The following is a 14,644-nucleotide window of genomic DNA, read 5'->3' on the forward strand; positions in this document are numbered from 1 at the left end:
GGTTTTTATAGATAAAGTTGTCGTAAAAACTTCAAAGAGGGCTCATTCAATTGGAAATTGAGAGGGCTAGTGCCATTTTAATAGTCAAAAGTGATTGGAGGGTAGCTAATCCCCCTCTCACACCCACCATTCCCCCAAACACATCCAATTAAAATTTTGAGATAGCCATTTTGTTTAACGTAGTCGAATGTTCTGGAAATTAGGTCTTAGAGGATGGCAACTACCCTTACAGCCCTTAGGGTAAGGATTGTAAATTATGCCCTGGGGCATATAAGGTGTTTATAGAAAGCGTTGTCGTAGAAAATCAATGCTCATTTGATTGAAAATCGAAAGGCCTAGTGCTCTTTTTAATAGTCGAAAGTGATTGGAATGTTTGACATTTTTATAGTAAAGATCGATGTGGGTATAATGTATTATTTTTTGTTGTTCTTGTTGTTTAGATCAGGGCAATTCGTATCGAAGGAGTTGTCCTGGAAACTTTGAAAAGAGCTCATTCAATTGAAAATAGAAAGGTCTGATGCCCTTTTTAATAGTCGAAAGTGATTGGAGGGCGACTAATCCTTCTCCCGCGCCCACCCTCCATTTGTCCATTATATTTAGAAACTAAATGTTACCTTAAGATTAAATCAAAATGCACTTTGTTAATGCTAATTCCCAATAAGACATCTCAGCAGTTTCCCAAGAACAACTGAGGGTATTATGTTCAAACTTTCGGGGCTACTTCTGCTCTTAAAATCTAACCAAATCAAAATAGCGTAAGTGTATTCAAGCTATCAAAGACAGTAAACAGATTTTTTTGCGAATGGTATCAAGTTTTACATTTCAAGTCAACTAGAGGAGGTGTGAAACTAAATTAAACACTACTATTTGTGTCCAGATTTTTAAAAGGGTGTATTTTGTTAAAAATTGCCGAACATTTTCCTCCAGCATACAAATAGTAGGCCAAACTATAAAGTCTTAAAAAAACGAAAAGATTTAAAGTATTATATTCTTTTTCCCTGAAAAGACTATGTCAATACAAAACGAACAGAAATTAATTAAAAAAACTTTTTTCACAATATAAGTTTTTCAAAGAAAAGTAAAGAACTCCATTAAACAAAAATTGAGCAAAAATAAAATCAAATAATCTACCAAGCGTCAAACTACCACAAATCAGCATCGATAAATAAATGAGACCCAAAACGAACAAAAATTACAATAAATAACCGAGTCAAACTCAAAATAAGCAGAAATTAACATAAGTTGGGCTCAAAACCCCTATGCCTTCCCAAGGCCAGAACATAACTTGCACTTTATTGAAAACAAAATACAAATGAATATGCATTGTCAGTTTAATATGCATATACTGATATTCAGTAATCAAAATGTTAATATTATATGATTTATTAAAGTTATAAAAGTAAAAACATTTATATTTTTTTCAGTAAAGTGCAAGTTATGTTCTGGCCCTGGGAAGGCATAGGGGTTTTGAGCCCAACTTATGTTAATTTCTGCTAGTTTGGAGTCTGACTCGGTTATTGATTGTAATTATAGTAAAAAAAAGAAGACGATTGAATCCCTTTACGCTGAGTTTCAAGTATTAGCACTCAGAGACAATAGACCCCACCTAGATTACGAGAGTAACAAACCCAAAACCTGCTAATAAATTGGTCTACTGATTTGAAACAATAACATGCTCGATTTATGTAAACTGTCCTATCTGTTTGAATGTGTTTACAGCTTAAATAGGAAGGGCTACTATGTCAATTTTATTTTGGTAGCCTATTACTCCAGTTTGTTCAAACTGAACTGAATTTTCAGTACCAGGTATGCTTTTGAACTCGCAACCAAATTCAGTGCCTGGCAGTAGCTCTTCTTGTTCATGTTGCAGTTGTTTATTTATTTTAGTGGTTGTTTCCGACGAACTAGTGTTTAAATCATGTTTATTGATACTATCACAATTAACACCATGTCCGTTTTTTATTTCTTTTTTATTACTTGCGCTTGGCCCGGAATAAAATTGTTTGACTTTTAAATTTTGATGATTTCTTTTTTTAAATTGTCGAGCTTTGAAAGTTCGTTTTTGGATTGGTTCACTGTTTTTGTACTTTCTCTTTCTTAGCATTACTTGAGCACTTTTGCTTGCTTTCCATTTTGTAAACTCTTTGAGTCTCTTTTCAAAATACAACAACTATATCTATTCATTACATTTGAATAGCTCTAGATTTTGAAATGAATAAATATAGAACTCCAACTATGTAACTCACTTTAAGAGCTGGACAACGTTATATTTGCCGCTATACTAATTGTGTTGTATTTGTTATGCGTCTCCTCAAGTCCTCAGTTGAAGGTGACTCATCACTCCGACAGGACGACTTGACGTACAGAAACCGCAAGAGATAAGATTCACAGACCACGTAACGCATTTTAGATATTAATTATCTATTTTTGGTCATAAGCCACAATCGAGAATTGGTTTGTCGTTTTAATTTAACATAATGCCCTGTGAAAATACAGCAAACAATTATTTCAATTGAAATATTTAAATAAAACAACAAACGGTAATAATTTAGCACATTTCATAATCTCCATTTTTCCAAGAGAACGAGGCCCCAGAGGTTCATGGGCCGTCCTTGCTACAGGGTCTGGACGAGCCTTATCTCCACCACTGAAAATAAATTGTCTATCTTTTTATAATCTAACTAAGTATTAGGCAAGAAATAGAAACTGGGCCACTAATGAACAGTTTTCAAATTGGATCGGTTTCTAGTCTTAGAATACAGAGATCTATAGTGAGAAACTGTTTCTATTTGTCTGTTTTGTCTAGCGAATTGAAAACTAGAGTTTCATGCCAACAATTAAAACCTGCTAAATTAATTCTAAATTGTGACTTCCTGTAAATAATTTTAAGGACAAGCTTAAAAATCTCGACATAAGGAAGCCGAAAATGACACAATTTGAGGCAAATTGACAATTTCAGGGATAGAAGGAATACTTCTGTATTTATTTATAATATCTTTTTATAATCTAACTAAGTATTAGGCAAGAAATAGAAACTGGGCCACTAATGAACAGTTTTCAAATTGGATCGGTTTCTAGTCTTAGAATACAGAGATCTATAGTGAGAAACTGTTTCTATTTGTCTGTTTTGTCTAGCGAATTGAAAACTAGAGTTTCATGCCAACAATTAAAACCTGCTAAATTAATTCTAAATTGTGACTTCCTGTAAATAATTTTAAGGACAAGCTTAAAAATCTCGACATAAGGAAGCCGAAAATGACACAATTTGAGGCAAATTGACAATTTCAGGGATAGAAGGAATACTTCTGTATTTATTTATAATATCTTTTTATAATCTAACTAAGTATTAGGCAAGAAATAGAAACTGGGCCACTAATGAACAGTTTTCAAATTGGATCGGTTTCTAGTCTTAGAATACAGAGATCTATAGTGAGAAACTGTTTCTATTTGTCTGTTTTGTCTAGCGAATTGAAAACTAGAGTTTCATGCCAACAATAAAAACCTGCTAAATTAATTCTAAATTGTGACTTCCTGTAAATAATTTTAAGGACAAGCTTAAAAAGCTCGACATAAGGAAGCCGAAAATGACACAATTTGAGGCAAATTGACAATTTCAGGGACAGAAGGAATACTTCTGTATTTATTTATAATATCTTTTTATAATCTAACTAAGTATTAGGCAAGAAATAGAAACTGGGCCACTAATGAACAGTTTTCAAATTGGATCAGTTTCTAGTCTTAGAATACAGAGATCTATAGTGAGAAACTGTTTCTATTTGTCTGTTTTGTCTAGCGAATTGAAAACTAGAGTTTCATGCCAACAATTAAAACCTGCTAAATTAATTCTAAATTGTGACTTCCTGTAAATAATTTTAAGGACAAGCTTAAAAAGCTCGACATAAGGAAGCCAAAAATGACACAATTTGAGGCAAATTGACAATTTCAGGGACAGAAGGAATACTTCTGTATTTATTTATAATATGTTTTTATAATCTAACTAAGTATTAGGCAAGAAATAGAAACTGGGCCACTAATGAACAGTTTTCAAATTGGATCGGTTTCTAGTCTTAGAATACAGAGATCTATAGTGAGAAACTGTTTCTATTTGTCTGTTTTGTCTAGCGAATTGAAAAATAGAGTTTCATGCCAACAATTAAAACCTGCTAAATTAATTCTAAATTGTGACTTCCTGTAAATAATTTTAAGGACAAGCTTAAAAAGCTCGACATAAGGAAGCCGAAAATAACACAATTTGAGGCAAATTGACAATTTCAGGAACAGAAGGAATACTTCTGTATTTATTTATAATATCTTTTTATAATCTAACTAAGTATTAGGCAAGAAATAGAAACTGGGCCACTAATGAACAGTTTTCAAATTGGATCGGTTTCTAGTCTTAGAATACAGAGATCTATAGTGAGAAACTGTTTCTATTTGTCTGTTTTGTCTAGCGAATTGAAAACTAGAGTTTCATGCCAACAATTAAAACCTGCTAAATTAATTCTAAATTGTGACTTCCTGTAAATAATTTTAAGGAACAGCTTAAAAAGCTCGACGTAAGGAAGCCGAAAATGACACAATTTGAGGCAAATTGACAATTTCAGGGATAGAAGGAATACTTCTGTATTTATTTATAATATCTTTTTATAATCTAACTAAGTATTAGGCAAGAAATAGAAACTGGGCCACTAATGAACAGTTTTCAAATTGGATCGGTTTCTAGTCTTAGAATACAGAGATCTATAGTGAGAAACTGTTTCTATTTGTCTGTTTTGTCTAGCGAATTGAAAACTAGAGTTTCATGCCAACAATTAAAACCTGCTAAATTAATTCTAAATTGTGACTTCCTGTAAATAATTTTAAGGACAAGCTTAAAAATCTCGACATAAGGAAGCCGAAAATGACACAATTTGAGGCAAATTGACAATTTCAGGGACAGAAGGAATACTTAAAGGGTGATCGTTTACTATATCTGGTAATGCGATAGTGTATCCTTCCGGAATGGCTAACTGCCAGTTGAAAAAGATGGCTTTATTCTTCACCAACCTTACAATTTTGGTACTTGTCTATCATTCAGAACACACCACGGAATTTTGGTCTTCAAGATCTGGCAAAACCGGTTTAGGTTTCTATATTCGGAGACCATTAGCTTAAGCTCAGTTGAAAATCTACGCTGTATATTTATTTTAATTAATTATTTAAGTTGGTAGTTGGTATTATGGTTAGGTTAGGTTACATTTTGCATGCAGCCCCACTATACTTAGCCCCAAACCTCCCCTTATATGCATATATATATATATATATATATATATATATATATATATATATATATATATATATATATATATATATATATATATATATATATATATATATATATATATATATATATATATATATATATATATATATATATATATATATATATATATATATATATATATATATATATATATATATATATATATATATATATATATATATATATGTTTCAACCCGTATACTTTTAAATTGAACCAATCTGGATGTGTTCTGAATAATGGACAAGTACCGATATTTTGAAAAGCATAGCTTTTAAAAAATAGTTTCTATCCCTGTATTTTTGTGCTTTTATTAGGTACAACAAAGTTGAACTTTTTTCCAAATTTTTTCTTCTTAGAGGAGAGGCGGAGATGCAAAGTTTATTTCTGTTGTAAGATCCTAAGACTATATCCTAAAATGACTGCTGACTATTAAATATACGTTAATTGAATGATATCTTAGTCGTAGCCTTTGGGAAATTTGCCGTCAAATTGTAAAACTGGAAATAGTTCACAAAGGCAAGTGCACCTATTTTGGAAGATTATATTTCAAGGGATTCATGTTCATGAAAAAGTGAAAAACATTCAACTTACCTGAAAAAAAACTAATAATATTGACAGTATCAAAGACACAGTAGAATTCATAAATATATGAGTTGCCTTGCTATAACACAGTGCTTCCACTACCCCAAAAAACATTTTCTTATACAAATAATCATAAACGTCCTTCTGTTTTAACCTCTGGTCTAGAGCCTTAAGTGTTAATTTGTCTAAACAAGTATTTCTTTCAATCTTTTTCTCCCCGCTATAAAAAGCCTTCTGGATGGGACCATGGTGTTCGTGTTTATTATATATATATATATATATATATATATATATATATATATATATATATATATATATATATATATATATATATATATATATATATATATATATATATATATATATATATATATATATATATATATATATATATATATATATATATATATATATAGTCCTAGTTATTAGACTTAATTAAAAGTTTACAGGTTTTTCTATCTTCAAATCCTTTCAGATATAATTGAAAATGTAGTGTTTTCTAAGAATTTATATCTATTATCTTCAAATTTGTCCAGGGTTTCAACCAATTTTCGAAGGGAATTGTTATCTCTGAAATATATTCAAAAATTATTATAGACAAAAATAGACGACTTGTTCTTCTTGCTATAATTATATATTCATGGTCATTAATTTTTAGAGAAATTTTAGAGAAACCAATTTTCATTCGTGGTTTTCAGCAGTCTCCCTCCTAAAAAAAAGAAAGAAAAAAGGGTGTACTGGAAAGATTGCTCCCATATTTTTCTGGCATAAGTAAATCCATTGGTAGCTACAGCTATATAAGACAAGAATCATTTAAGATGTTTTTTTTTGTTATTTAGGATTACAGTTTGTTTTTGGAAAAAAATAAAAATCAAATTAAGAACTTTTTCTTTTCGAATTTTGGAGACAATAAGTTATTACAGTGCCTTAGTCCATGTTCTGAGTAGAAATACATCAGTCACACCAGGAAGGACTAATTATGAGACCAATACTCCTGCAGTATTCCATTGAAAGCTATTAGAAAACGTTACTTAATACGAGATCAAATGGAAGACCCAAGCCTCCAAAAGGCTCCTACGTCTGCTTAGATATATTTAAGTACCGAGAGCCAAGCGGCATCGCTGCCGGGCACGCCAGCACACGGTAGGCTTCTATATATGGATTCTCATTGTCACTTGTCTTCTAACCGCAGACAATGTGCTGTCTTTTCATACTGAAGTCTTTTCAAAGATATTTGCTTATTAAAGCAAGTCTGATTTCTAACATTATGGTCTTTTGAAACATATTAGATTATTATAGCAAGACCAATTTCTAACAACGGTTTCAACTAAGCTTCAAAGTTTTTCTTTTCATTTTAATATTTTCTGAATTGTTGTAATTCTTTGTTAAAATATATACAAATATTTTTGCAATTACCAATTTTTTGCTCTTTACGCAGTGTAATGTCTTTTAATTCTTTGTCTTTTCAAAGACTATAAACCGATCCTTTATCTAAACCCTGATTACAAACAGTAAAATGCCTGCGTCTTTTTCTTCTTTGGAACAATAAGAGAAGAACCTCAAAGAATCAGGCAGCAAACAAAGTCCAATATATGCATTGGTTTGATTTTCTAATGATCTTCTTTTAATATATTGTCTCTTACTTGGTTGCTAGCTACCGCTGCAACCTGGAAAATATCAATGAAGTTTACGAAAACCCCATTTATAATTAGCTATACCGATTGTTCAGTTAACTATACTTTAAGGTTCGTTCTTTACTTAAAAGTATAAGGTTATAAATCCTATTTTGATCTTCGTATGCAAGATGATACAGAAAAATGCAGTTTTGGTAAAAAAAATTTGTTTTATTAAGAAAAATTATTTTTGTTAAGTACAAAATGCACTAGAGCAATTTCCTTTTAAACGAGTCATTAAACAGCTTTCTCTGATGTTCCAGTGCCTCGCTAGCTGAGGAGAACAAAAAACAAAATGTGGAAGGAAAAAAAGATGCCGTCGATGCAAAATATCGTGGTTTCAGCCAGTTTTCTTGTTTTTCAAACCAACAAATTTTCCTTGTTGTTCAAGCCAAGGGATAGTAAATTTCCTTAATAGGGGTCTTAGACAAGATGATTGTAATAGTGTACTTTTTGTTTCGATCTGACTTTATTTTTAAGAGTTAAGGGCTATTTTTATATTTTTACTATGGGACATGATTGGCTCTTACTAGATTGCTAGCTCCCGCTGCAACCCCGATTAGTATTGGACGTGATCGACTCTTACTAGGTTGTAAGCTACCGCTGCAACCCGGATTACAAACAGGAAAAAGCCTAAAACATTTTTTTAGTTTGAATAGTAAGAGACGAATTCCAGAGAATCAAGCAGCTATGTAAGTCAAATATTGCACCATATTTTAAAAAAGTTTACAGTTAAAAAAAATGTTAAAACACACAGTTAAAACACTATTTTGATCTTCCCATGCAAGATGATCTTATTACCATTTGCTACTACAGTGTTGGGCAAAAATGCAGTTAAAAAAAACTCTTCTATTTTAAAATCATTTTATTAATTACAAAAGGTTTTAAAATAAATCGATTTCCTTTCAAATAAGCCATTAGACAGCTCTCTATGACTTTCCGGTGCCCCGCTAGCTGCGGGGGAAAAGAAAAAAAGATGGCGTCGATGCAGAATATCTTAGTTCATGCAAATTTTCTTGTTTTTCAAGCCAATAGATTTTCCACATTTTTCAAGCCAAGGGACGGTAAGTTTCCTATGTAGGGTTTTTAAACAAGGCGGTTCTAATAGTTTACTTCTTGTTTTCATCTGACACTATTTCTCAGGAGTTATGGGCTATTGTATTTCTTTGTTTTGGACGTGATCGTCTCTTACTAGATTGCAAGCTACCACTACAACCCGGATAACGTTAAAAATCCGAATTTGATCTTCGTACACGAGATGATGTTAATAACATATGTTACTAGTGTTATAGAAGATGCAGTTTTTCGTTAAAAAAATTAATTCTACTTTTCAAATTATTTGTTTTATTGTAAAAGGCACTAGGTGTAGCAACTTCCATTCAAATGAGCCATTAAACAGCTCACTATGATTTCCAGTGCCCCGCTAGCTGCGGAGAACAAAAAAAAAACAGAAAGAAAAAAAAGATGCCGTCGATGCCGAATATTGTGGTTCCAGCCAATTTTTTTGTTTTTCAAACCAATATATTTTCCTCGTTATTCAAGCCAAGGGACGGTGAGTTTCCTCTATAGGGGTTTTAGACAAGGCGATTCTAGTTCTGTACTTTGTGTTTCGATCTGACTATTATATGAGTTATGGACTATTTTATTTTTACTATGGGACGTGATCGTCCCTTACTAGGTTGCAAGCTACCGCCCGGATATTTGATTATTGAATCAAGTCTGATTTCTAACAACGATTTCTACTAAGCTTCAATATTTTGGTTTTCTTTTTTAAGGGGTTTGAGCTGTTGTAATCCCTTGTCGAAATATATATAAAAATTTTTGCGACTACCAGTTTTTTGCTCTTTAAGCAACTTAATGTAAACTTTTCTTTGCATAAAAACCTTCAATTTTTCTACATAAGTGTGACAAGTGTGACAACGTCATTGCAATACTCATGTATGTAAAAATGACGTCACTCAAATATTTTTTTTTCTACAATTAAAGATCTTCACAAATTTCCTCAAACTTCTGACCTATCTAGATCGTTTCTTTAGGCCAGAATATCGCAGGATACCAATTTTCCCGATAAAATAGGGAGCCCTTCTCGAGAAAAATTAAATAAATACATACACGATTATTGCTCACTTATAAAAGATAGTACATACTTTACACAGGTTCCTACACTTTCTCTCTTGCAAACATCTTTTCGTTTCATTTCGTGTAACCAATTGCATACGAAATAAACACCTGCTCACCCCTGGCTTGTTTCTATGGTGTAAATATTTTCTATGGTGTAAATAAGAAGATTAGGACACAACCAAAGTCACTAATATTTCGAAAAGAATATATTAAAGAAACCAGTACATGAAATATACATCAGTAAAGTCAAAATTTTAAGTCAAATGAAAGAGCCTTTATCCAAGAAAATAAGATTTGACGGGGCAGAACATGTTTTTAACAAAAGTTAGCACACCCCTCTCTCCCTGATTTTTCTATGTTATTTTTTACTAAGATCAGCAACAGCCTAATTTTAATGAGTAAATTATGACAATTTTGTTAAGATTAATCTCTTTTATTTCGACTGCTGAACAAAACCCTGAAAACTTTCGCTTTTTTGGACAAAACAGTTATTTTTCCCCAAAGTAAGAGCTGGGCTGAAAGAGATTGGAGGACAGCAGGAGTGTCAAAAAAGGGCTATGAAAGTTAGAACACCCTAAGACACGTTGAAGGAGACCCAAAACATTGGGAAAAGACCACGACAACTAATAATCCTAATCTAATAACTAATAATCCTGAGAGACGTTGAAAGAGACCCAAAACTTAGGGAAAAGACCACGACAACTAATAATACTAATCTAATAATGAATAATCATAAGAGACGTTGAAGGAGACCCAACACGTTGGGAAAAGACCACGACAACTAATAAGACAGTAAGGGAAGGCAAAAGATAGCAAAGGAAGTCGCATGGGTGAAAATGAGGGGAGAGGAGACAAAAAACTTTGGAAAAGACTAGATTAAATTGTCTAGAGGAGGTTTCCGTTGGGGAGGGGGATTATCCGTGGAGGTGGGACCAGATTTCCTGGCATTATTTAAAAAACGGTCATAAATTAAATAAAAAAACAAGTTTTTTCAACTGAAAGTAAGGAGCAGCATTCAAACTTAAAACGAACAGAAATAATTACTAATATGAAAGGGGTTACCCCTCCTCTACACCTCGGTCGTTGCGCTAAAGTTTTTTACTACTTTTAAAAAGCGTCTTGCTGTTCTAACTAAACGGCCTTGTGTTTCAGGAGTCATTCTTAGAGAATTGGGACACAATTCAAACTTCAGCGTAAAGATCGAGGTGTTGAGGAGGGGGAAACCCCTTCATATACGTAATAATTTCTGTTTGTTTTTTAAGTTTTAATGTTGCTCCTGACTTTCAGTTGAAAAAAATTGTTTTGTTTATTTAATTGATGTCAGAAACAGCTACAGGTATTCACTTCAAACTTTAATGAACTCCTAAGATGGATGTTAAACAAGATAAAAAGACGCTATATGTATCCAGGTGGTCAAAAAGTCCCATCTTCAATATTTTACGCACAGTTAGGAAGGGTATCAAGTTGAAACGTTCAGAGAATGTTAAGGGAGATTCCGAACTTGAAGACACTATTTGTCAAGTAGTCAGTGACGTGGCTGCAATATCTCGGGACCATCCAAGATTATTAAATTGAAACTTTCAAGAAGCAATGTGCATTATAAACTTGTTTTTTATGTTATAATATTAAAAAAAAAACAGTTAAATAAAATCTAAAATTTTTAGTCGTTTTAAAATCTATTTAAATCTATTTATTTATTTATTTACGTCAGTGTCAGTTGTCTTTACGTTCCGTATGAATCATTTATTTAAATTTCTGTTCCTTTAGGGTTTTATCTATCCTTCCATAGTAATTTCGTTATTAATTTTTAATTCATTAACTTTATTTGAAAAACAAAATATATTTTTAAAAGTCTAATTCTATCATGGTTTGGTAGAAAATTTAACACTATTTTATCAAACAAATAAATAACTAAAGGTCCGCTTTAAAGTTACCAGGTTTGTTTTGTATGACCAGAAAATTAAGTGGACCTTTATATAGTGTACCTTATGTGGGCCTTTGGACAAAAAAATAGCTTAGTGAGATCCTTACCTGTAGGCACAGGAAACTTAAAGACAAATCTTAATGACCGAATTGTAAGTATAGCTAATCTTTGTAAAAAAAAACAAAAAAACAAATTTGCTGTGTCGTAATGTTAGAAGATCAGGGTTAAAAAAAATTTGGGGTAAACACTCATAAAATGTAAGACCAGAATTTTTCACCTTATATAACTCTTAAAGACAAAACTTAATAGGGTGATTTGGAAAAACAAAGCCAAATAAAAGAAAAAAAATTGTATATTACTGTTTTTAGTTATTGATCCAATAGTTAAGAAATCTTGGGACCTTTTGGCAAGTAATTTTTCTATTGAGCCCCAAGCAAAGTCTTACTACATAAGAATTTGATTAAAACTACTCTACTAATTTTAGTGCGTTTTTCTTGTTGTTTTTTTTTTCTTTTGGTTTATTTGTGTTTTTAGTAATTTTTCCAATATTATAGAAAGTTTGAGACCTTTTGGCAAGTAATTTTTCTATTGAGCCCCAAACAAAGTTTTACTATATAAGAATTTGAATCTGGTTACTCTGCAAATTTTAGTATTTTTCTTTTTGTTTATTTCTTTCCTATGTATAGCTCTAGAAGAAAAAGTTTGGCTGGATGTAATTAAGAAGAGCGAAATAAGAAAGTGGGAGAGCTTTTTTAAGTTTGTCTTTTAAAACATTTTTCTTCTAGCTTAGGAAAATCGTTGCTCTGAGTAATTTCTTTTTAGGGCCGTAGGTAAAGTTCACTCTTATACAGTCTTGTTTCTTATTTATCTGTTTGTTTTCTCGGTTTCGTCTTTTGTCTATTTTCATCGTTTTCATCATTTAGGTATCATTCCTCTTTATTTATGCTAAGTTTTACTGTACAAGACTTTGCTTCCAGTTCCTTTGTTCATTATTTTTGCACTTTCCTTTTACTCATTTTTGTTCCATCCATTAGTACTCTTTTCATCTATTTGGCTAATTTCTTCTATCTATTTTTTAGGCTGATGAAGTACTGTTCTGAACATCAGGTGAATGATGCTTTGGTGATAGGAATTAATCAAGCAGAAAATCCTTTCAAGGAAACCAAGAATTGTTCCCTCTTATGATTTTATTTATAGAATTTGTGCTTGAAGCGCCTTCCAAAAACATTTCCGAAACTATTTCTAAGTTCTTAAGCGCTTTCTACTTTGCGTGAGCTGATATCTCTTAGTGCTATTTGTGAATAAAGAATGAGCAAGTAATAAATATATATTTGATTTTTAACACAGAAAAAAAAATTGGAAAGTGAACAGGAAAAAATTGATCATTTGCTAGTAGGAATATTTTCCAAGCTAGATTCTAAGCTAACATTGTAGGCCAAGATAAATACTTTTTAAGGTAGAGCCCTTCACTCAGGTCATTAGAATTTCTATCAGAAGAGAAAAAAAGCATTAAAAAAGGGCAATATGCGGCAGAAATTAGTTGGGAAATGACGTGTAATTGATTCTCGTTTGCCTTTAATATAGGAGCTAACAGGTAAAAAATTTGTCATTCACTAGAAGAACAACCTCTAAGCTTACATTTTAGGCCAATATAAACGTGCTCTAATATATATCCCTTAACTCAGGTCATCAGTACTTCTTTCAGTTGGATAGTTAGACGTTGTTACTAATATAAAATTGTAAAGTTGTATATTACTTACAATTCCCTATCAATTCATTTACATCCCAGTAAAATATTTAATGTTATGCAGTTTGGCAGTATATTCCAGATCCTCAGCAATTTTATTCATGGTCCCCACTTCAAACCTCTTTAATTCATCTCTAAATACTTTCTCCACTTTTTTTTATGCTCCTCTTATTTTAATATGGTATATCACGAAAATAATTCTTGTACAAACCCATTCTCTTCTTAATTAACCGTAAAAGGTTTTGACGCATTTTCTAACTACGTTTTAACTTTCTTCCCGAAGACACCATCAGTGACTTCACTAACTGTGTTTCTGAAATTGTTCTTTATATACACTACTGCTACTACTACTAACAACTCAACACAGCACTGATCTGCCTGAGGTCAACACACCTACACACGCTCCTCTTCCATCCCAATCAATTCATAGTCCCTCTCTTTACATCATCCCAGGAAGTTCCCATTTTCCCGTATGTCTTTCTTTATGACATCCTCCCTCCCAAAAGGTGGAAGACCGTTTCCGTTTAGCCCAAGTCGGTTTGCAAAAAAGAACAATCTTCGGCCAAATGTCATCCTTCATTTGCAAGACGTACCCTAGTCATCTCAACCAAAAGTCATCAAAAAAATTTCTTTCATTATCAAACAGTTCGTGGTAACGGAGGAGCGACCCGGCTCAATCGTAACCGAAACTCTAAAAAACTGAATTTTGATACCAATAGATACATCTAAAGAATCATATTCTTATTCTGATTTCAAATATATAAGTTTCATCAAGTTTAATCTTACCTATCAAAAGTTAAGCGCCTGAGAAAATTTGGTTGATTTTCAAAAAAGGGGAAAAGACCCCCTAAAAATTATAGAAACTTAATGAAAATCACACCATCATATTCAGCGTATCAGAGAATCCTACTGTAGAGGTTTCAAGCTCCTATCTACAAAAATGTAGAATTTTCCATTTTCTGCCAGAAGAAAGATCACGGATGCGTGTTTATTTGTTTTTTTTTCCAGGGGTGATCGTATCGACCCAGTGGTCCTAGAATACCGTGGGAGGGCTAATTGGAACGAAAATTAAAAGTTCTATTGCCATTTTTAAGTGACCAAAAAAAATGGAGGGCAACTAGGCCCCCTCCCACGCTCATTTTTTTCCCAAAGTCACCCGATCAAAATTTTGAGATAGGCATTTTGTTCAGCATGGTCGAAAATATTATAATTATGTCTTTTAAGATGACTTAATCCCTCGAAGCCCCCAGAGGGAGGGCTGAAAGCTATTAATTTTACCGAATGTTAACATATA

General features: G+C 32.2%; 1 protein-coding gene across 1 annotated transcript in view; it reads left to right on the plus strand.

The window, feature by feature from the left end:
• Positions 1 to 12,923, plus strand: part of LOC148943678 (guanine nucleotide-binding protein G(I)/G(S)/G(O) subunit gamma-12-like) — a 33,139-nt gene extending 20,216 nt beyond the window's left edge. Inside the window, exon 2 of the mRNA XM_089101560.1 lies at positions 12,683 to 12,923. Within this exon, the coding sequence (XP_088957686.1) occupies positions 12,683 to 12,788 (106 nt within the window). The 3' untranslated portion in view covers positions 12,789 to 12,923. The remainder of the gene's footprint in view (positions 1 to 12,682) is intronic.
• The last annotated feature ends 1,721 nt before the right edge of the window (positions 12,924 to 14,644 follow it).

Source organism: Artemia sp. Qi Xiang Cuo, chromosome 15 (assembly GCF_049724085.1).
Source record: "Artemia sp. Qi Xiang Cuo chromosome 15, ASM4972408v1, whole genome shotgun sequence".
NCBI lineage: Eukaryota > Metazoa > Arthropoda > Branchiopoda > Anostraca > Artemiidae > Artemia > Artemia sp. Qi Xiang Cuo.